Raw genomic sequence first — 25,034 nt, 5'->3', positions numbered from 1 at the left:
AGTAAAGTTATCAAAAAAAATGTAGTGTAGTGAAAATGTTGTGGAGTGGAAGTATAACGTAGCAGAAAATGGAAATACTTTAGTTAAGTACAAGTACCTCAAAATTCTACTGAAGTAAAGTTCTTGAGTACATGTACTTAGTTACATTCTATCACTGGTAGTGAAATACCTATTCTGAACCTCTTAAATGTTGCCTCTGACAAAGATGCCCATATTGTTATTATATTTTATTTCTTTTAAACTAAAAATAATATTAAAAATATAAAAAACTGAACTAAAACTAAAGATTTTCAATAACAAAAACTAAACTGAAATGAGCAATGCCTGTCTGGAAACTAATTAAAAATGAAATAAAAACCAGTCTTGATGAAATATAAGTACATCTGGGACTAAAAAACAAGTTTGCTTTTAACTTAAAATCATGAGCAAAGTATTTCTGATGTTAATTAATGCGCCCTCTTTTTGAATAAAGTCATTTTTCACAGCCCAATTTTATTCACCACAATCTGAATCTCATTGATTTCATGCTCTATTCAGCTGGAACCCAAAAGGTGCCGACGCAGCACTTGAGAGTTTCTCTTAAATTGAGAGTAGACAACAGTAAAGATTAATGTGGTGCAGATGAAAAAAGAATGTAATGCGTATTAGTCAATAGTCCAGATAAGTTTTTTTAATAAAACTTGGGGCAGAGTTGGGGTGTGCTGTGTTAAAGCCCCTGTGACTGTTTAAAACTGGCTCTGGCCCGTATGATCATCTAGACGTGGGTTGCTGCGACAATGTGAACCAGATCGCCAAATCAGTCACACCTCCCCTCCATCTCCCGAGCCCAGGCCAGCCTCCTGACCGTGGTCGATCCTGACACATCCTGTACTAAAGTGATATCATGCCCATCAGAGGAGCCCTGTGAACCTTATGAATATATAACACAGAGAGGACCCCAATTAGTGGGCCGGCCTTGGGGAGTGGGGGCACGCTACACCACATAAACAAACTTATCTTGACAGGGTCGCTTGGTCAAAGCAGGGAGATGTGCGGATAGCGAAGGAGGCCGAGAGAAAATGAATTACCTTCCTGACACACGTCAAAGCCAATCACTGCGGAGCATCCCTTGCCGTTCCCGCGCCCCAAATCCCCGCCGCCACCGTTGCGTTTCATCTGCTAGTGTTAGTATGCACACAGGCCGTGCGCCAGCCTCCAAATGTATTCATTTATTCAGAGCCCCTCGGAGAAATCACAGTGTCTTGTTGTCCTTTTTTTCCCCGGCTGTCCAGATGGAATTTGCGTGAATAACATCAGTTTAGTGAGGCAGAAAATAAGTACAGGCTAGCACAGCAGAGGGGACTAGATTACGCCCTCACCCACCTCCCCAAAAAAAAAGGATGGAAAGACAAGTGTCACCTTCATATACTTCTGTCTCCCTCTCCGCCTGCCTTTCTCATTTTCTTTTCAGCTTCTATTGAAACTTATCAGGCAGGCGGGAGGGCTAAAAGTGAGAGATCTATACAGCTTTTGCCACAATCATTTTGTGTTATCACGCACTGCAGGGGCAATTAAACAGAAGATCATGAATCAAAGAACGAGAGCGGCTTTTTCATTAGAAAAAAGGTGAGCGGCCATCAAGGGACTGGAGCCCAATGCTCATTTATCCTTGTTTTGTTTTGCATTTATAACGCAACTAATTGCATTAATTAATCAGATGTACTTCTAATAGGAGAAAGAGCATCTTGAACAAGTAATTGAATGAGATGAAAGTGAGGGGGGAAAAAACTGTAAATCAATATTTCCATCCCCAGTGAAGCCCAAGAGAAATTAAAATGTCTTTAATCAGAAGAGTGGAAAGCCTCAATATTCGTCCAGCCTATCAAAAAGAATTCACTACGCAGCCTTCAAGGAGTCCAGTAATTGTCTTAGTATAAACTCTTGAAATTGATTTCAATAGAATCTGCACGGTGTGCTTCACAACTGCCTCGAACTAAACTTTACCAGAGACAGACATAACAAGTGTGTGATCTGCTTTAAAACAGCTATCATTGTCACTTTGGTTGTGATCACTGTCACCAGTGGATGGCAGACAGAATAGACCAACTGAGAAAAAACAATGATTGGGTGAAAGAAAAACACTGAATTAATCCTACCTCTCTGAGAACTGTGCTCCTGTATCCTCTGTACAAGCCTCGGACACCCTGTTCAGAGACAACATATTTGTTACAATCACAGACATCACTTCATTCAATAAATAGAAAAATGTTTTCCTTTAAGAAACTGTCAATGATATATCAATATCAATAGCATGAGCTCAGTATTTAAAAACAATGACAACATGAAGAGTTTGAAAATTAATTTTAAGTTAATCTGTGAAATCTTAACATGGAAGAATAATCCTGATTTTTGACTCTCATTCCTAACTCGTTAATTACTGACGAGCTGGAAAACCCAAAGTGTCAGTATTTGACGCGTGAGGAATGAGACTCACATCATCTTTTCTTCCAAATAGGACCTTTGAAGGTGAACGTTTCAGAAGAGAAAGATCTTCATTGACTGATTGTTTGTGCCCAATCAAACTAAATAAACAAACTCTCTTTGTTTTCATGACTGAATAAACTGAATAAACAAACTAACGAGGAGGAAGGACAACACAATTTCCTACTTTATATTTGGCGGACCCTGCCACCTTTCTAGCTTCAAACAGTGATCTGGGGACCTTATTTTCCTCTGAGAAGAGCTTGTTTAATCAGTTATGGAAAATATAAATATTTCTGAGTTTGTACTATAACTTCATTATTATTGTAATTTTTTTTCTTCTCCACAAACTACATAGTGCCCCTTTAAGGCTTCAGTATGCTCTAACAAAAGCACTTGTCAGATGGTCTAGCATCTACTAAAAGAAGATCAAAGTTTTAATAAACCGGAGTTATCCTTGAAGAAAATGCCTAGACTTGTGTGTACCTCTTCTCTGAGTGTAGCCAGCAGGTTTTGGTAGGTGGTGGATGATGGGGAAGCCTGGGTCCTCTGTTTGACCACCTCTGTGGGTACCCGGATCAGACACGCCACCTACAGGATGGAAAGAGCGAGAATAAATAGACACTGTCTGACGGTGTTGCATGAATACATAAAATATCAATCTGCCGCAGATGCCCTGTGGCTGTACATGATACCATCCTGTGAATGTTCTCGCTACGTGGCAGGTGGCCATGATATGGCACGGCCTTTACATCGAGCTGGCAGGCTAACAGGGCTTTATTTAGCATCCAGTTGGGCCAATTAACAAACCAGTGTGTACAAGAGGCATGACACTGGAGCAACAGGTAAAAAGGTCATCAGGCTGACTGTATCTGTGTCCACAGAACACACGCTTCCATCAAACACGCTGATAGATCTGGACACACATGCACACCTCAGTAACCACACTCCCCGCTACAAGTTCCAACCCATCCACCATATGTCAACAAAAATATGGACTGCCAACAGCTAGTGAAGATAGACATGAATATTTATGCTTCATAACTCCCATCGCCCTAAAGGCAGGCAGGCACAGCTGCCCACCTGGCGACTTGATTTCCCATTTATCCTGCAACGGAGCGGAAATACCGGCTAACGGCAAGCAATCTTACAGAGCGATTGGTGAGCCGCCCCCCTGCTGTGACTCCCCTTGGTCACACAGATGCCAGTCTGCCGGTGCCACCCTCGCCACAGCACCGTGATGTAGGGGAGAGGAGGAAAGAGAAGGAGTGATGAAGGCAGTGCAATAAAGAGGAAATTCACTCTTTTTCTGTTTTGTTCCATCTCCATTCAGCTATCCATACTGATTTACTGTTTGGGCCCCATCGGAAGTTTTCGAGGAGATGGGCCCTGGAGGATCTATTGCTCTGTGAGGAGGGGAAGGCTACCCCGACAGCTGCTAGAGGGCTCACTTCTATCAGCCACTCGTCCTTCCTGTTGTTTCCTCTGCCAGACACCAAGGACACCTCATGAGCAAGAACGTGGTTATACGTGGGGCATAAAAGGAGAACGGATAAGTCAGCAGTGCTGGAAGTCAAGTGAGCTGGAGAAGACTTGACAGATGCAACATGTGAAACAGCCCCAGTTCTTGCTGTGTATGTCGACTGTTGTTTATTACATGGTCGATTTCTCAGCTTTGTTTAGCCCTTCATTGTATCACTTTTACTTCAAGACAGTGTAACTTCTTCTATTCAATACACAGCGAGCCGATAAACCGCATTCTTTGTACATAAGAGCAAAAGCAAAAGACCTGAAGGAGTGTCTATAAAGAATTCAGCGCAACACTTATTGGTATTTCAGGTGAGTAGGACCACAGCTGCAACCTAACCACGGAGCAACAGTACCACCAAGTGGCCAAACTTTCACCTGCACCACCTCCCTGTGTAACAAATCTGGCTGCATCCATCTCAGAGATCTCATTTGCCCTCCCTTTGGTCAAGTTACCATTTATAATACATTGTACATCATGTTTTCCCCCGAACCAATTCTCCAAAGGACCAGAATAAGGCAGCTAAATAGAAAGAAAGTGGCTATGACAAGTAATTACTGACGTAATTGGATGTGGGGCCTGGAGTTGAGACGGCTTTTCCTCTCCTGTCACCGCAGAGGGGAAGGCAGAATGAGCCAGAGATTATACCAAATAAATTAGGGACATTGTTTATTTGGGAGTAATTTGCGCGCCTCGGGTTGGGGAGAACGATGTTGAGTGGATAGAAGATAAAGTGGGCAGCCTCCGAGACCATTTCAGATCCCTGAAAACAGCAGAAAACGGGGGAACAATGGTGATGAATCGGGGCATGATAAAGTAGGACTGGGGCTTGGAAGTCTGGATAATAGAGTTATGTCACGGCGGCAATGTATAGATAGCATTCTGCTAAATTTGGAGAGAAAAAAATAATTACAATTAAGAATGGACGAATTAGATAGACGTCCATCATTACAAGTCAGGCTGTCAGGACGACACACTCCAGTTTCTTTACCTACTTTGATTGCCCTTCTTTAAGTGCTTTTCTCTGGCTTGTAAACTTATTATGAAACCCACTGGCAGTCTTTTGGATTCCTGCTACCATTCATCTTTATTTACAAGCTGTTGGATTCGTCAGGTGGCGTTAATTAGGAGGCAGCCTGCCTGTGATTGGAGCCTTTCAGTTTCCCCTGGCATGTTGTTGTTAATCCAAATGACAGAGCGTGTTTTCAATTTCCAGCGCTGGCCGCTAAACAACAAGGTAAGCGGCCGGCGCTCAATCATGGGCGAACAGCAGTAAGGAATGGGAAATTAGCAGAGACTCACAGCACATTATGGGCATAGCCGGCGAATCAATCCGCAGATTGAGTCATTACATCCCTCCGTCCTCTCCTTTTTTACCGCTCACGGGCATCAGGACACAGTGGTCAGTCAATCAGGACCAGGATTATCATGTGGCACCATGAAGATACAACAGGTAAGAAAACATCTGAAACAGCTGTTATGGGCCTCAATTATTTGGATTTATTTGTCATAAAATAGCCTGCATTCACCCCCACAACAGACAATTTGCCAAAGAGAAACTGCTGCAGTCACACATATAAAGATAGCCTAATTTTACCAACGCCAAGACCAATAAACAAAATAACTCCAGCTGAAAAATCTGCAAAACAACTTAATCTCATACTTGACGTGCCTCTATCGAGCACGAGACAATAAATGGAGCTAAACAAGCTTGAAAACCCCTGTTACATCTGCTGTAAGACTAATCCAGAGTCATGCCCCCCTTCAGAAGGCAAAAAAAGTTAATGCCCTTCGCCTAACAATTGTCATTAAAAGGGAAAGTATGTAATAATTAAGATCAAAATATATCTTTAAAAATATAAAAAATAAAAACATCAACAGAATGTGAACAAATAACAGTTTTGGCGTTATGACGTCTATTTATTGTGTGGCAGAGAAGTAACCAGCTAGCCCTAGCCCGTCCCGGATCTAGGCTCCTCTGCTAGCAGTGTAAACACCAACACACATCTGGTCCCTGAGCTCCCAGCATGGACCGCTAACTGCACAGCTAACTAAGCAAACTAGCTACAGATGCTACAATTAGAGGCAGCTAGCTAGGGCGATATGCTGCTCCTTATTTGCTTTGAGTATGAATTCGACAGGTGACTAATTCTTACATATCGCACCTTTAATCATTAACAATGAAAGGGAAAGCAACTCGTAAAAAAGGATCAAAGGTGAATTTTAGTGAAATAATGGTAAGCACAATAGTGTTGCAAGCTCTTGTTTCTTTATTCTCCTCAACTTAGTTTCACTTCACATTGTTCCCAAGCTCATAGGAAAATAGTGCCTTCAGAACCCTTTGAAAGCCTGTATAGACAACAGCATCTACATGCTGCCCCTGAAAGACAGGATGTGCCATCGTATGCACCAAATTCCCATGGCTTAACTCGGTTTGTGATCATTCGCCCAATCCTGGAAACACATCTTATTACCAAGAAAGACTGAAATAAGGGTCGACAAAGGAAGGAAGGAAAAAGGGGACGAAAAAAGGTCATGAAGAAAAAGGAAAGAGATGAGGACACTGCGTATCTCCAAATTTGAAACAACAGCCAATAAATCACAGAGCGTGGCGCTGCTCAAAGGCGATGCATGGATTATTTCTCAGTGCCAAGTTAAGTGGCTGCCAGTTTCTACCCCCAAAACTCCTCCCTCCTGCTCCCTCCCTCTCGCTGTCCCCCTATCTTGTCATGTCACACTGTATTTTCCAGTACATCCTCCCAAAGACGTGTGGTGGCGAGGGGGTGTTGGTGGGGGTTTATAGATGCGAGAGAAACCCGCCGCCTGGCCTTGACAAATGAGCTTTCAGGGCAGACGTCGAGCGAATGGGAATGAAGATAAATCTGATCTAATGGCTGGATAACAGCCTGCTAGAGCCTGACAGACGCCATCAGCTTACACATTCTTTATGGGAGCGTCCCACCACCACAGTCACACAAACATCAGGACACTTCTGCCGGGGAGAGGTGGGGTTTCTCTCATTGTCTTGACCCCCTCTAGTTCTTCCTGTCTACAACTTATGAGTGTCCTCCTCTCTGTCCTCCCTGTCTCTGTCCTGCTTCTGTTTACAAGTTTAACCAAGCGTTAAGTAGGTTAATATAGAAATGATATCGGTTATTACATTCTAAGACATCCATGCATCAGCTCTAGTAGATTTCTGCTTTATATCTGTTTTTAAAAGCACACACTGTATGTCCACCACAATATAATCCTGTATCTGATAATCTTATTTAGTAGTGATGCACAATATTACTATTATCTTTTGGCTGAACTTTAAATTTATTGATAAAATTATGATTCCTGCAAGCTAAAACTCTCACAGGTATTTCACATACGGTGATTATTATTATGGTAAGGCATGTTCTTGTTGTATATGCTTAACCATTCCTCCTTCCCTTCGATGAACATCTGTTAAACCCAAGGATTGACTATTTTCTGTCTTTCAATTCCCATCTCATACTTTATGCAGAGTAAATTCCAAGTGACAAACCCCCTCTGGTATGATCATCACAGACTTTGACTGAAGTCCACATCCAGCAAGTGAGAGTCAAGTCGAGCACATCATCCACGGAGGGAGACTTCAGGATGGGATTAGCAAGGTTATAATTCCCATAAAGCTTCTGTTGCAAATGTTGCGGAGTGGAAACAGTTGGTAAAACACAACTAAATGGACTCCTGGGGAAAGGATCATGGGTTGACGAAGGGGTGGGGTGGGGAAGTCGGACGAGGACCAAAATAACAAGTTCTTCTTCTTTAAGTCCCTGTGTGTCAAAGCCTGCCCGCACACAGCTGTTCCCAGCAAAAGAGAGACAAGCGGGAGGAAGAGAAACACAAAGAAAAACAAGTGACCCTGTCTTACACTGGCAGAACAACATATAATGCAGAGGGGAAGATGAAACATAATGCTAATGCTGTACGGTTAAATATAGCCAAATAAGAGAACTTTAACAAACTTTCTGCCACATAATTAAAATTCTGCTCTGAATCATGAAAAAACACAGCTCTTATAGTCACAAAGTAGATGGTAGAGAGGCAGCACATGAGACGATGAGCTGTCTTCTTTACTTTTAGTCCAAGAGAAGGACTACAAGAAGTAATGATGGCTGAGAGCAGGGGGGCCCAAACTTTTTCACTTGCAGGGCCAAAACCAAAACTTAATGGTGGGCCCCGGACCAAAAGCAAACTTTACACACCTACTGTATTGTCTTGTTACATGCAAAATGGCGTGAGGATTCAAAGTTCCCTTAGAGGAGACATATTGTGCTCATTTTCAGGTTCATAATTTCATGGGTTACTACAGGTTTGCATGCTTTAGTGCTCAGAAGACACGTCAGTGGTGCAGCACTGTATTCCCCCTCTGTCTGAAACGCTCGGTTCCAGCTCTGTCTCTTCAAGGTCCCCCTCCTGAATACTCAGTCTGCCCTGATTGGTCGGCTCACACACGCCTGACCCAGCACCGCTAACAACAACAGAGCAGCTGTGCTAAATCAGTTGTTACGTGCCAAACTAGCTGCTAGGGATACATTATGCAAATGTGTGACAGAAAGTGAAAAGGCGGGACTACTGACGAGGGGTTTCAGGCACTTCCGGAGCAGTGCTTTCTGTGGGAGAGAGGAGGTTCTGTAGGTTTGGACTGATATTTCACATGCACAAGAACCTATGTGAAAAGCTGATTTAAGGGATACAATGAAAAAGCTCAATAGGCCTCCTAACTGACTGACTCTGCCCACCATGCTCAGATTATGAAAAATGATTAGCAATGAGGGATTCTACTATTTGAGGAGGATTCCTACCTCACAAATAATAAAGCATCATAAACAGTGATGGCAGCCCTGGCTTATAGAGAACAGACTATGAACTGAGCAGGTACCGTACCTTCCAGGTAGAGTCTGATCTCCTCTCAGCCTCAACTGTGTAGAGTCACCATTTTGAAAAAGGGGCTTTACAGCACTGAGATCATGTGAAGTATGCCTTAAAAGGTTTAGCAGTGAAAGAACTGATATATTGCAGTGTGAACATGCAATGGAGAAAATGACTTAAAATGTATGAAGAAGAGACAAAACTACGGCTGCTGAATTATTTCAGCTCTTTTTACAATCATTTAGTCTATAAAGTAAGAAATTACTTTTAAAAATGGCCCTCTCTGTTTTCCCATGGCCATATTGACATCTTCAAGTTATTTGTATTGTCCAAATTCAAAAGGTATTCAATATACAATGAAATAAAATATAGCATATCAGAAAATCCTGCTGGTTGGATTCATTTTCTATCAATCAACTTATCAATTATTCGAGTGCTTGTTTCAGCTCTAGACAAAACAAGAATATTGCACCCACTTGGCCCAAACTGAGTCAAGCTTATGTCAGAACCTCAGTGCGGTAACTTATAATTAAAAATCATTAGCGAGTACTGAGGAGACACAGAATCGTATGTGGCAGCCGTTGCATCATAGCGCGGCTGTTTGGGCCTTGCACAGGGCAGCACCAGGGTAGGCCTTTCATGGCTAAGCTTGCAGATTACTCTCTTTGAACAAGACGTATCCAGTTGCCAGAATGCAGTGGGATACCGCCCCTGCTCTGCTCAGCTCCGCTCCTGAGGATTTGTGCCTTTGATGTGCTCAAATCCAGAACAGCGGGAGAGGGGTTAAAGGTAGCCGCGACCCCAGCCTCACCTTTGGCGCTCATCCGGACCGTGTCGTAGACAAAAAGTTTTGAAAGAATGCGCAGATTGTTAAGCGCTTTGTTGCTGCACTGATGTTGACAATCGCTCACTACAATTATTGAAATTGTGCTAACATGAGAGTTGCACATGGCATTCTTCTCAACACTGTGAGACTTTACGACAGAGATAAACTCACGGTGAACACCCTCCCATGTGGAATAATCCCATTTCATAAACATGCAAAGCTTGGCCAAATTACATCCATCCAAAAGCCATGAATACTGAAAGCCTACTATTTTGCAGAGAGCCATGGTGGTATAGCAGGGGGGCATGCCTCTTTTCCATACCCACCATCCGTCTACCCCCCGCTTCATGCCAATGTGAATACGCGTGGCCCCCATATGGCTCAGATTCTGTGGTTCACTGCGAGTGATTTGGAGAGGATGGGCTGAGGAAATTGCGCTGCTGTTGGTTTCAAGCCCCAGTTCCCCAGACTAAATTGGCAGAGTCTGGGGGCCTGAGCTGGGAAAGTAGATGAGTCAATAGGCAGTAATGAGATCTTATTTACCCAGCTAGTGGGGGAAATGCTGGGAGAGTCCTGAGGAAGCCCCCTTAACTCGCCCAGCTGGACCCCGGGGCCTACAGCCAAAACCACATACTTGCCCCCGCCCTCCTGCCCTGCTACTCCCTTGCATACTGGGCTATGAATTTTAGAAGGCAATAACGTTAACAGACATGCCGATGGTGTTCATTTGGGACTTACAGTGGTGGGAAAGAAACAAAGAGGGAAGAGAAACAACAAGTGCACAGAGCAGATGGCCTTCTAAGAATGGAAGCAGTGAGAATGAAGAAGGCCAAGTTGAGAGAGTTCAGCAGCGGAGCAAAAGAGGATCAAAAATTCAACTGAGAGTTTGAAAAAGTTGGGAGAATAAGGGACAGCAAGACTTACTATTTCTCCCAGGGAGGCGGCCAGCATGTGAGTGACAGGTGCCACGTGTGGTGCCGCAAGCACTCCGCCAGCGCCGAGCAGGGACTTTGTGCAGTCGTAGGTGACAAAGAAAGCAGCGGCTGTAACCAAGCAGAACCACAGCCATTTAAGGCCCATTAGTCAACCAGCATACAGCAATTAATATCCCTCACTACCACTGACAGGGGAGAAACTGAGGTGTGGGCATGAGTGTGTATGTGTGTCTGTCTGCGTGGAGAGGAGGGGGGGGGAGCTGAGAAAGTTTAGTGTGTCTCCTGTGGACAGAGTTCAGTACTTTCTTACGGTCACATACATTCATCCTGCAAAGGCCTTGAATTCATTCGGATCGGATATTTAATTTAATTACATGACTCAAAAGTCTCATCTTTATCAGTCTCTCTCTGTGATATGCTCATGAAAGTCATACTGATCCATCAAATAGTCATCTGATTTATGCAAACGTTTAATTGAATGGTCTATTGATTATCTTGTGCATCTATTTGCACACTATAGCACCCAAATCGTGTGGCCTCAATCCAAAGAGATTCTTCAAACTATTTTATATTTATAACCTCTTCCATTCAAAAGTGTTCTTGGCAATAAGGTGGACATGTAGAACTGCAATGATTAGTCCATTAATTGATTTGTCAATCAAATGCAAATGTATTGCTTACCAACTATTTTGATTATGAATTTGTGGTTTCAGTCATTTTTCAAGCAAAAATCTTCAACATTTTTTGGTTCCAACTTCTTAAATATAGGGATACGCTGCTTTTCTTTGTCATTCATCATAGTAAATGAAGACTCTTTGGGTTTTGGACTGTTGGTTGGTCGTAAGAAGCAATTTGAAGACGTCACTTTGGGCTCTGTGATGAGCATTTTGTACAATTTTATAGACCAAACGATTAGTCAGGAAAATAATCGTCAGATTAATTGAAAAAGGGAATAATCATTAATCTCAGCCCTGTTGAAATGGCAGACTGACTTGGTGCATTTACAATCATATTAACAAAAGTTGAAAACGTTTGTTAATGGATGCAATGTTGTGTTCAAACTTACACTCAAGCTGACGATGACAAATGAAATGCCTGCCTATGGAAAGCACTGAAATACAAACGCTAATAAGCTGTTGAAAAGATTTTTGTTTTTAACAGTCTAGTCACGTCAAAACCGTTTTAAGAAGAGCTTCAGAGCATAATTATGTCATTAAGCGAACTTTAAAGGGAAATCCTGTATTTTTAAACCTGGGCCCTATATTTACATGATTTTGACAATCTAGATGAGGCAACAATTGCAACATCTTACCTCACCAGACTGAGAGTAAGATTTCTCTTCAGCCTATCAGCGGCAAAAACAAGTGCTTTAATGGACGTACTTTGACGATCTGAGTTGCCCCAAAGGATTACATTGAAGAGGTGCTAAGGAGATCTACTGCACCGATTCCAAAACTGTCCCTAAGTAGTTAAAATCCAGGTCCTAAATAGCTGTAATCCCACATGACCACAAGTTCATTCCTCAAAAGTTAGAAACAAGAGTCTGATCTCACCGAGAAACAAGTAAAGAAGAGAACTTTGTCACCACTTAAAAAGATTTAATGAGGATGCATACGAGTCCCTGTCTGATCCTGCAAAACAAAGAAAAGAAATAAAACTAATTTGTTTGTGAACTACTAAACTGATCTGTGCAACCCAACAAACGTCCACAAAGTTGCACTCTTACTAATATCACAAGTGCCTGACTTTAGGCCTGACAAGAAAACAAAATAAAATAATGAGCCACAGTTAAAATAAGGTCTAAACAGCCAACTCAAACAGTTACTCTGTGGATGTTACGACCAACACAGTGCGAGGTTAGCTTTCAGAATGACTCCACACGCAGAAGAATTGTAGTTTTTGGTATGTAGCTCTGGGAGAATGTCAGTTACAAACAATACTGAACAGTGAACCTTCATCAGACCACAGATCCAACCATCGGAATGAGCGTCGTACCATTAGGGAAGGAGCCGACAGCAGCAGATGGGACTCCAGCGTAGATGCCCCTGAAGCCCCCTGCCTTGTAGAAGCCCTGCTGACTCTGCAGTCTTGTCTTAATGGTGTCCAGGGGGAAGAGGGTCAGATCCACGCACATCCCTGCACAGCCTCCTGCCTGAAGAGATAATGATCATTTTGTGAGATGGAATACATGCTCTATAACACCAGTGGTGGACATAGAGATCTTGTACTGTAACCTGCATTCATTGGGTTTTTTTCGGCCCAAGTGTAACGCAACAAGCTGTAAACCCTGACACATTTTGATTTTTGATTTTTATAAAGTTGATATAGTGAACTTCTTATCAGCTCCCTGTCAACATATCCAGCAGAAGCAGGGCAACATTAGGAATAATTAGCATGATTTTTATTTCCCACCTCACATACATTATTTTGACTCAATACTCACTCTACATTTAGCTCTCTCTGTACCAACTCCAATGAAACATTTCTGGCTCAACAGCTGCAAAATGCTCCACTACATTCAGCAGCAAGTTGCCAGCTTTGTTTGTTTGTTGTTTGGCCCTGGGTAGGTAGTGCAGAGGGTTTTATCAGAGCTTTCATTTGCTGCTTCTGTAAGCAATGCTGATGAAAGCAGTAGAAATGCAGGCCGCTCAGCCAAAACAATAAGGTGCTTTAAGTAACCATAGCAGTATCACACTGAAAAAAATATATATTTTCAGTAAAATGTACCTAAAGCAACATTATGTCACTTCAAATAACAGCTTCAAAATCATGTTGATGGTACAGTGTCATGTAACAGGGTGAGTGGTGTCTCTGTCTCAGCCACTCCGCCTCCTATCACTTGTTTCTGCACTATGTCACTTCAGTGAGAGGGTAGGATCACAACGTTACATACATGATTACTTCAACATTCAAGTTTTCAACACATAATATTGTGATGATGTCATGAGTTTTGTTTGTAGTCAGCACCTACATTCAGGGACGTAGCAAACTTTTCAAAGTGTGGGAGATGGATGTGGTCTTTCCAGTTAAGAGAACTTGTTCCAGATGCCTTAACATCAGAACTTTGGACTCATCTAGAACTTTGTACTTTTGTTCAGTCCTGTAGTAGTCAGAAGGGGACGCATGTACATGCGCAGGAGCACTACCTGTGAAGCGCTGAGGTGGGATACGGACACGAGGAGAGGCAATGGGAGTGAGATGTGTCTCACACATCCTTGTTGCCTCTCATTTACCCATTCACACACGTACGAATATGTCTGGCAAAAAGACATGTACCAAAAACAAGGTATGTAACGTTCTCTGATGATTATAAACGTTAACTACTCCTTATATGTTTATGTGTGCACCGGAAACTGTTGTACCAGAAGAGAAAAGAAATATCTGTATAACGGTGGATAAATTCTTTTGAGCATCACAACCCCCCATGAAATGACTCATTTCACTGTCACAATTTGAGTCATTCGGTCCAATAACATTTGGAAAATCTAGAAGAACTGCATGATTAAATTATTCTACCTCCTTTAAGTTAGCCGGCTCGGTTGGTGATCCAGGTATTTTCATAGTCAGGAAGTAAAAACTTTTTTGGCTTCAAAACACCACTGAGCAGCTTTCATAGGACTGAAAAAAACCCAGGTCTTCTGCAGAGTCAATTAACCTGGGTGTAAATACCGAGTTTACTCAACTACAAGTACCTTAGAAATTGTATTCAAGTATCTACTTATTATAATACTTGTTTCTTACTGTGCACTTATATTGACTTTCTATCACTGTACACTACTTTACATTATCATTAATGTGCAATAAGACAATAAAACATGGTAACTGCCACATGTCTTCTGTTACTTAAGTTATTTCTTAAACTCATAAAAATTAAGAAAATAAAAGTTGAGGAAAAATAACAATAACAATATCCACAAGAAGTGTTTTAACAGAATAAAGCTTGTTCTTGTCTTAAAGTATTCTGCTTTATCTGTGATAGTACTTACATGAACTCAGTTACATACACATGGTGCATTATCTTTTATAATGTCACTTGCTGAGCTAAGTTAGCTCGTACGGTAACATTTAAAACACATTAACCTGTGGTAGCAGGAGGTTACACCATGGACGTAGTGTTACAGGCTCCTGTGGTCTAAACTAGCAGCGGGTCTTGCTTGTCTGACACTACATTTCGCAAATAAATTCATTCTTTAGTGACTTTTGAGCGGAACACGAACACATATGTACCCACGCATTGAGCTCTCATGCTAAATTGGTCTTCGGCTGCAAGTAACCGACACAAAGTGATTGAATGCGGTTAAAACAGAGGAAGGCTGAGGGAAATATTAACATGTACAGAGACACGTTGTACTACAAGTGCCACCTTACCACCAGGGACGCGACAAACTCTCTTCTCTCCATGCTCCGCTCTCAAAATCCTGTCTTGTCAGTCGAGTAGCTCGTTAAATTCACAACTGTTGAGCATGTTTCTGCCTCCACTGTAAACAAAACATGCCTGTCAAGGACGCTGCCATCTTACTTCCGCGTGACGCCATGACGCACGCTGCTACTCACGTGACGTCAGACGCTTTTCGTTGAGTGCATTTCTGTTTCTGGTGTGTGTAGACACGACAAAGAAAAGAACAGAGCTAAGAAATCAATAAAAAGAAAAGTGTGATTGTGATCGTTAGACATATTCACCCACATTATATAAAGACACAGATATTCATTTTACAGTTTATTCATGCGGATAAATGAAAGCAAATGCTGACTGGTTAAAAGTTCACTTCCATTTGCTCCACTACAGCAGTTTCTGGCAGACAGACTACCTCTGTGGGCTTATGGGTGTCATGTGCAGCCTCAGGAAGTAACAGAATACATGCAACAGGATCAGGATACAAATAAGAAGGTAACTGTTCCAGTTCCTCACACAACATCACTCTGGTCTTGACTGAAACCGAATACACAAGAGTGTGTATTCTCACAGAAGATTAAACAAAAGTCATCTTATTGATTTTTTTTTTCTCACGTCTTTATTTGCATGTGTTTGGTATTGAAGTAATCCAAAAGTAACTGAAAGTAATCAAGTTACATCACTCCTTGGGTAACTGACTACTTTTTTTTTTAACAGGTAATTAGAAACTGATCGGAATACATTTTTATTTTATAACTAGTTTACTCTATTCTATATTATTACTATTTTTATCATATCATATTCTTCACTACGCAGCTCAGGGAGATGTTTTTGGTGCTGCTGTTTGACGTTGTTGCACTGTTGTACACAATTACAGTAAAGACTTGAATCTTGAATCACTGGGTCGAATTACAAGCTATTTGGTAAAAGATCTACTACGGAAAACTTACATTTTCCCTCTCGACACTTCAGAATGATCATGCCACAGGTCCAATCTCAGGAAACTCCAATATCTTTTCTCCCACACTAGGAGAGTGATGCTGCCATTTGTTGCCTGTAATGTCCAAATGGGGCGATGGATGACACACCGCTTGGATAAAGACTCAAATGTACAAGCCATGTTAAAGCTGAGCAAAGGTGAACTTGACCTGCTCCACCGCCGAGACAACTTTCTCTCGAATTTGTCCGTTCCACAAGTTTCAATGGAGCTGAATGAGACAGGTACATGTGTAATTGTGCCTTTACAGAGTGTACTGGTGTTTCTTTGATTGGTCTCTGTGTTGAAAGAGCAACCGTGATACAAATGCCCTGTCGTTTTCCCTGTCGAGTCTCCAGTCTCTGCTTGTCACCTCTGACAAAGCCAGAGAAGGAGAACAGAATGAGGTTAAAGGAGCGGAGCCACCTGAGGACGCAAAAGCACAGTTCTGATTGGTTACAGTCATTTATTTTAGCCTTAATTGCTGTGAAAATCTGGCATCGATTAAGTTTGATGTTTAAATTTTACCTTGAATATGATATATAGATTTGTGTGATGACACAATGCAGTGTTAGTGATATCAAACAAAGTATATAAGTCATGAAAATGTGCGTCTGTGACCTTCCTTCACACACACTTGTGTTGCCATTCTATAACTGTAGTCCCTGCGTCTCACCTTTCCCCGTGGTCCTGTTGAGTGAGCGTGCTCAGGTGAGTGTGTTCTTTTCCAGTGACACGCCGACTGGGTTATTTATGGGCCGCTGTCAGCCAGGCAGCGCCTCCTATTAGGGAAGAGCAGGCGAGGGGCCACCACCTCTTTATTCAGCCCGGACCCAATGATGTCTGGGCTGAGTGCGCCCAGTTTGAAGCTCGGTGCCCGTCATCCATCTTGTTGAAGCGGGTCTCGCAGGGATCCCATTGGATGCGAGCCCCAGCTGGATCTGGAATGGGCTGCTGTCTCCGCTGCCTTGATCTGTATGTTAGGCCCGAGGACGCAACAGCATCACTTTACAGACACTTTGTCTTGATGGACCTCAGAGTGTGAATCACTGCACGCAAGGATTTCTTTGTTGCTGATGTCTATTTAGGGATGTTATTTAAAGGTATATTATGTAGTTTGTTTGGGGAAGAAATTTTAACCAGGGGAGAAAGATCTTCGATGACTGAGTTTTTTTATGCCTAAACAAACTAAATAAACAAACTCTCTTCGTTTCCATGACTGAATAAACTGAATAAACAAACTGAATTTGAAGGACAACTCGATTTCTATTATATTTGGCGGACCCTGCCACCTTTCTAGCTTCAAACAGTGTTCCGGGGGCTTAATTTCCTCTGAGAACAGCTTGTTTATTTAGTTTTGGATGTATTATTACATCATTAATATTTTAAATATTAATCATCTTTAATCATGTTTTACTCCTCTGAACATATGCAGTGGTGATTTACTGTGGCGCGGTCATCATGCTAGTGTTCTTACATTACTGCAGATGCCCAGGGAAGACTTAGGCTTTAGTCAATACAGCACATTAATGCTATGCCATACCTGAGATTGATTTTTTTTTTTCGGTTGTTGTCGAGAAGTTTGCAGTGTCCAGAGTCCTGTCTGTTCCATCATGTAAAGCCATTCATCACCCTGTCACAGCATGTCCTTGGTTGTTGGGATTTTTGTCATTTAAGCTCTGTATTCCTCGACGTCTCAATGGACTGTGTGCTAACCTTAAGGTGGCATTAAAAATATAGAAATCGTACAAGTTTCCTAACAAGACTGGACCACCTAGAGATTGTTTTCCCAATAAGTTAGCGACTTAGAGAGATTTTTCTGGAGCTTAAAGGGGCACTGTGTAGTTTTGGAGAAGAAATCCAAAGTCAGAATTTTAATATTTACAATATTAATGAGGTAATAATACAATCTCTGAAATATTTGTTCTCTCCATACCTGAATAAACAGGCTGTTCTCAGAGGAACATAAGGTCCCCAGAACACTGTTTGAAGCTAGGAAGGTGGCAGGGTCCGCCACATTTAAAGTAGGAAATTGCGTTGTCCTTCCTCCTCGTCAGTTTGTTTATTCAGTTTATTCAGTCATGAAAACAAAGAGAGTTTGTCAATCTTTCAATGAAGATCTTTCTCTTCTGAGTAAAATGTATTCCCCAAAACTCCATACTGCACATTTAAGGAAGCAGGTTGTCTGTCATTTATTTATTACTTCAGCAGCGATGAAAATCTCACCTTTTACCTCTCAACACTAACAAGCTGCTGATGTGCTCCTCAGCGACTTCAGCCAGATACGTGTCAGAGGCGCGGCGTACAGTTTGAGGCCAAGAACAACTCAAATAGAGCTGAAACCGGTCTGCGCCGACGAGGTCCATGACTCTTTGATGAAAGCCCTGCGAGCAGCCGGTGAATTCATCCACAGAAGTTCATTTAAAGCTGCCTGGATGAGAGTAGGAGTGCTCAGTTACCCCTGTGTAAGGTCAATGAGAAGCACCCAGAGTCTGGGCAGATTTGCAGGGAGCACCATTGATCTTGACCCACTCAGAGTATGATCTCAGAGATAAAAGGGAGGAGACGAGAGGGGAACTTATTCACTGTCAGCCGCAAGTCAGCAAAGGGCAATTCTAGCCTGCAGGCTGTCTTTGAAAAACTGAAGGGCAAAAGCACGGAGGATTAAGCCACGAGGTGGGGAGGGAGAGCAATGCAAGCCGCCATAAGGGTTATTGTAATAACACAGAGCCAACATCTATTGGTTTCGCTCCACCTTAGATGTGTGTGTGTGTGTTAGGTGACAGCCGGAATGAACTCCGAGTCAAAAGGTTATGTGACTTGCGCAGGTGAGAGGGTTTTCAGAGTTCCACCTGAAGTTTGGAGACACTTTTAATGCCTGTTTGTGTTCGTGTTCGTGTGTGAGTGTGTGTGTGTGTGTGTGTGTGTGTGTGTGGGTGGGGGTTGGGGGGGGGGCAGATTGCTTACATTTGAATTCTTTAAATGAATTTTCATTAACTTCATTTTAAAGGCCCAGTTGCTCCTTTGGACACCGTTACAGACCAACAATTGTCTTTTTTTCCCCTCATAGGCAATGTGAGAAAGCGCCATCTGTAATGGTCATTATTTGTGAGCTGAGAGGAACACACATCTTGAGGCTGACACGGCGATATTATTCATGAGACAGGGTGGTCGAGCAGCGCGGTAAACTTCAGCCCGCTACATAACTCCTGCTCATTAGGGCAGCCTAACATTTGCATCATTAGGACACCGCAACAGCAGGGGTAGGAGAAAATGCGACTAAGCGCCTTTCATATAACTCTTTGTTTTTACCCTCAGGATGATAGGCTACATGAGTCCGTGACAGGGAGGGAGAGCAGGAGGGGAGGGAGTGATGCTCCGAACCAAGAGAGGAAGGGAGGTGACAGGAGGAGAGGAAGGAGGGAGGTGAGATAAAGGGAGTAAAGGAGAAGAGAAAGGTTAGAGAGAAAGAGGAGAATAAAAGAACATTCATTATAAATTCACTGAATCGACAAGCTGTCAGGCTGCGCTGCCGTCCATGTAGCGTATAAGCCTCCGCTGCACTATTGACTCCTACGTCACGCCCAAAACTTCTCTCTCCTCTGCTCACCTTTAGTTGCATCCATATCACCTGTTCCAGCTACACGCTGCCCGCTCTCTGGATTGACCCCCGAGAGCCTTGCAAAGCCATGTCATCATCCCATCTTCCCCTTCCCTTTTCTACCCCTCTGTCCCCCTCATCCCTGCTGGGGCCACCAGTGAAATATGAGCTGCCTGTAGCATATTGATCCCATGCCTAGCTCCTGCCTAAAGATAGATAGATCACGGACAAGGCAAAGCACTCCTGATGCCTCCTCCTCCTCTGCAGAAGCAGCAGAAGCAGCAGCAGCAGCAGCGGTGCCAATGGCTTCACTGGTTGATATTGATCGCAACAATCAATTTCACCACAATGCACGCTGATGGATTCTGTGCTCCTGTTGTCGTTGCCTCAGTAAGAGCAGGTGAGCTAAGCGAAGGGCTGTCACACAAGTAGAGCTGTGATGGCCTTCGATTGGTCAGGACGGGTGTAATCAGCCCTGTCTTATAGCTGTCCAGCGGGCAGGGTCCACAATAGAGGCGTCAGCTGTCAGGACCAAGTTCACACCGTTAAGACGAGCTTTTAGCGTTATATGTCACGGGTCAAGTGTTCATTTTGACACAACAATTATAGTTATATTGCAATTTATATATTTATATTTATATATTTACTTTCTCATACTTTCAATCGTTATAATGGTCCTTGTGACGGCTCCACTACATGTCTCGCAGGTGGACAGATGGAGTTGAGCCTCCCCAAACCATTTCATTTCACATTACATTTCAACTTTTTAAGTGTTGGTCACAAATATATGAAAGTTAAACAATGTTTCTATATCACAATGACTTAATGTGTCATTAGTTATGAGCTGAGATCTTTTCTGGCTGCCTTTCCTTCTCATATCTGTTACTGTGTCCTGATATGGCATTGCCTGCTCCAGCAGGGAGAGCATTGGCATTGACTATAGACTATGAATTACACCAAATTAAGTGAAAAAATACAGTTTGTCCATGCCCAAATGTACTCATCAGGATTTATAGGGGAAGCACAACATCTTACATCTTACCTTATATGTGTAATTCAATAAGAATTCGGTTTTTAGCAGCAAAGCAAGATGGATGGAAATGTTGTTCTGTTGATTTACCACTTGGGTTAACACTTTACTTTTACTACTTTATCACTGTACCTTCTTTGCCTCCTCCATCAGCAGGGTTCTTTCTTTTCCACCGTGATTCCAGTTGTTCAACCATTATCTTGGGATAGCAATGAGGAAAACTATGCCTCTTCCAGTTTTGGTTGCACAACGAGAGACTTGCTCCCTTCGTGCTGTAATTCAACCTTCATTTTTCCAGCATAGTGTAGTGAACGTGAGGTTTATAAGAAACTATCCTTTCTATCACACTGTGCAATCAATATGCTCTTCAGAATCTTAACTTAAAGCAGAAAAGTTGTCTATTGCGAGTTGAACTTAACTTAACTTTGCAATGTTTCCAGTACCCTGGTTTATGATTAAATATCTCCAATGGTATTCCAATCAGCCTCAGCTGATTAGCAAATGTTGCTAACAGGCTAACTAAACTAAGATGGTGCACAGGACTGACTGGTGTAAATATTTCTCTTTTTAGTCTCTTTGTCAGTCAGTTATCTCACTATGTTCATTGCTCATGCTTGTGGCTCATTGTCTGGTTTTGACCTCAGCTCATATGAGGCTACAAAGAGCTGCATTGTTTTGTCCTATTAACTGTGAAATGCAACGTTAAAAGTGCATTCAAGTTGAATGAATTTCTTTCAGATTAAGAAATTGTTTTGGTGACACAGCCTTTAATTTGCACTCTGTCTCTTGTCCCTGACTTGCTAGGTTCCTCACAGTTACGGACTGTATTATACATAAATTGGGTTTATAAAATGTGGTGTCCTATTACTGTGTATCAGTATTTGTGTAATATTTAGCCTCACAAATCCTGATAATTTTTTTTTTACGTGTCTGAGAGCAAGTGTGATTCGAGACAGAAACAAGCCAACAGGTTGAAGAAATGTGCTAACTGGTATACAGCGGGAGAAATGACCAGCCGGCCTCCTCAAGGAGAGCAACTCACGCAAAATTATCTCAAAGGAGATACGGTATCTATTCATCACAACTAGTGTGGCTGACTTCCTCCCTCCGCTGGTATTAACTGACTGGCCTTTTCGCTGCTCTGGTTCCTAGTCACAGATGACACTTGCATTTGTCATGGCCTAAGTGCTGAGGAGGAGGTGAGAGCAGCTGAACAACAATACTTCACAAAGAGCTGCAAAATGAATCACGGGAGCTTTGTTTGCAGCTTCCTGTGCCCTTTGATAAATCACTTCACCGAGTCTCCCTTCTTCATAATTCCTCATATAGTTGCTTTTTGCATTTTCTGTGAAAGAAATACTGTTCTTCCCTACTGAATACACACATTTCAATAGGTGTGATGGCGGAGAATGGAGATGCTTCTCATGTATAAATGATAAGACAAAAAGGACAAAAAACACTTGAACTAAAATCAGAATTTCCTTTGACTTTTTCTTCTTTTCTCTCTTATAACATAATGTGCTCCTTTCCCATTAGAGAACACTTTTGTGTGATGTGAGTCACACACACCTCGTTGACTCCACTAATGCCATCCTGTCTTTGTGTCTGCAGTGACAGATATCCCTGCCAAGCCTTATTGCCGTCTAGTGGCTGCTGCCTCGGTGCTGCTTTATCGCTCCACAAAGCCTTGTGCAACACTGTACAGCTTTCTCATGCATGGCTTTGTCTCTTTTTAAGACTCACTCTCTCATTTATCTCGCACACTTGAAAGTCACAATGGCATAACTACCTTTCCTCTTTTAGTCTGGTGTTACTCCATGATCTGTTTTGTTCTGGGAAGTGAAGAAGCTGGTGATGATAGCTGATTATTGACACTAAAGGTTTGCTGTAGTTGAGGAAGGAGAAAGTTTTAAATACTTTGGAATCACATGGGACATTAAACACAGTTTGGATCATTACACCACCGCTATCCTTATTTGGGACTGTGTTATTCACTGTGTGCAAAATTCTTCCTCCTGAAAAGTTTAGGAAAGTGGCTGTGTGCTTTGTACTGAAAGTGGGTAGTTAACCAGACGTCCATTTTTCCATACAACTAGAACTGGGTTTAGACAAAAAATTTGAAAAGGTGTCAAGGCTCACGACGAGCTCCATCACATCAACTGACATGGTGCTTTCAGGTTCTGTCAGTGAAAAAAAAGTGTAGTATTAAGTGATAGATATCATACCGTTGCATCCTTCGTGGCCCACCGCTTCCCAAGATTCATTGCGCGCTGGTGGCAGTTAAATTTGTTTTGCCAAAATCACAACTCCTTCGAAGGATGCAGCACCCAAATTGAGACACAGCTATTAACTGCATAGAGCTCAAGTCGGGTTCGGAAGTAAAAAAAACCCAAAACAGAATACCTTTTGAGTTCAGTTCGGTCTCGATTAGAAAACAACTTCCGATTTAAAAGAAAGTTCATTTTAGATTCTCTTTCCCAACTTGTCAAATACCAACGCATTGAGTTTCCAAGATTGCAAAATTGGAGTGATGCTTTGGGATTGAAGGTCTGGTCGGCCACCACCCCAAAGCATCAGTATTGAGTTGGGAATTCTTACAAATTGGACATTTAAAGTTTTAATCTGGTAAAAACAGAAAAATAGTTTGAAACCACTTCCGATTCAGATTCAAAATGTAATTTAAACTTGCCTTCATATTGTTTGGAACAAGCAAGTTTTAAAGTGCGGTGTCTTTCTCGCCTCACTCTGGTTCATCACGCTGTTATGGGTCCATTGCTGCCCCCCAAGGCTGGAGGACAGAAGAAACCACTGCAACTACATCTGGTGAGAACCACAGATACAGGAGGTGTTTTCCCCCCATTGGCCGCAAAGGGCAACAATGAGCCCTGGGCTTTAGCTGAGGTGGGCATTGGGGTGTAAACAAGTGTGAACCCACCATGACGTCACCAATTGGTTTGTGGACTCCCTAATTTGGCATTACAGCTTTAGCCATCTCGGATTTTGGAGTGACCATATTTGGTCGTCAATCGACTTGTCTGAAAGCATACCCTGCTATATCCTCTATTTGATCTGAAATGGGACCATAATTCACAAAATAAACATTCACTGATTGAGACCATAAACTCATTAGGAAACTTTTTACTGAGGTAATAAAATCAAATGAGAAGTAGGGTAATTTTTTCATAAGCTTATATACAATTGCTTCAGCTGTCTCCATCAGGAGCATCTTAGGCACCATCCTCGCAAACACTGCCTCCAAAACCCCTGACATCTCCAACACCAACCTCTTAGATCTCGGTTACAGAGTCAACACTTAGCACTCACCATAGCACAAGACTCTGTCGACCACCTCTAACAATTTTTCATGCTACAACCACCAGCACCAGCACATTTGGCTTAGTCGTATCCCCCTGCTCATGTTTCAACGGATATACTTCAAATCAAAACCTTACCACACGATGATAATCCCGCCGTTTCTCTTTTGAACACACAGGGCTAAAACTTCTTTCCTAAAAACCACCTGTGCTGCACCAAGTAGGATTTTTACTACTACTACACCTGAGAGTGCACTGCTCAGTCAATATCCACTAGTGCCGTGTGTGTCTGAGAGCTCACAGTTGATGTGAGGCCTGTCAATAGCCTGCAACGGGCTGAAGGCCTCTGCAGCACAGGGACCACATCTGAACAAGTAGTTTTCATCTTCGCAGGCGGTCATTCCCGCCAGGCAGCTGCAGATGGATCAATAACACCGGGTCCCCTGTCTGAGCCACAGTGAGAAGTCTCTGAGTGGCTCTTGTGGCAAAAGCATGTACAGATCTATTCGGTTTGTACGGATCGATCCTGGACATGGACATCAAATGGGAGAGGAGTGTGCGCTGCGTGTATGAGCGTGTGTGAACTCCATGCAGCCATCTCTATCACCTCCTCTGTAGGTCAATGAAGACGGAGGAGCTGCATTACAGTAAAAATATGCACAAACATGCTTGGCAATCCAGTCTGTCTGTAGAGCCTAATAGAAATATGGATCCGCTCTCGTATGCTCCCTGTCACACTGACATTTGATTCATCCCTTCATGAGCTGATACAATCTGGCATCGGCGTGACACACTGACACTTTGCAACGCTTTAAGTCACAGGAGACGCTGACAAATTGTCGGCATGGATGTGAAAAATGTTTTTCATGCCGCCGGGAAACTCGTGGAGGAGACCTATTGTCTGAGCAGGAGGGGTGACGCTGTGAACATTAGTATGGCCCTCTTCTCCCCACATTCACCTTCAGGTTACATAGCAGGAGAACTTTGTGTGGAAAAATTAGAGCACCATCATCCAAACTGTGATAGTGATCAACTCCACGCCCTGTCGCAGAGCACGATTATGATTCAGCAA

The 25,034-nt window shown here is 42.6% G+C and overlaps 1 protein-coding gene across 1 annotated transcript in view; it reads right to left on the bottom strand.

Annotated features, from left to right (window-relative positions):
• The window catches only part of slc25a26 (solute carrier family 25 member 26), a 57,775-nt gene extending 42,611 nt beyond the window's left edge, over nucleotides 1–15,164 (bottom strand). The window contains exons 1-5 of the mRNA XM_084348245.1: nucleotides 15,017–15,164; nucleotides 12,644–12,800; nucleotides 10,638–10,756; nucleotides 2,947–3,051; nucleotides 2,136–2,183 (exon numbers count right to left, since the gene is read on the bottom strand). Of these exons, the coding sequence (XP_084204371.1) occupies nucleotides 2,136–2,183; nucleotides 2,947–3,051; nucleotides 10,638–10,756; nucleotides 12,644–12,800; nucleotides 15,017–15,049 (462 nt within the window). The 5' untranslated portion in view covers nucleotides 15,050–15,164. The remainder of the gene's footprint in view (nucleotides 1–2,135; nucleotides 2,184–2,946; nucleotides 3,052–10,637; nucleotides 10,757–12,643; nucleotides 12,801–15,016) is intronic.
• Nucleotides 15,165–25,034: the final 9,870 nt, after the last annotated feature.

The sequence above is a fragment of the Pagrus pagrus genome, assembly GCF_965226575.1.
Source record: "Pagrus pagrus genome assembly, chromosome: 3".
Taxonomy (NCBI): Eukaryota; Metazoa; Chordata; class Actinopteri; order Spariformes; family Sparidae; genus Pagrus; species Pagrus pagrus.
This window is presented reverse-complemented; position numbering and strand designations above follow the sequence as displayed.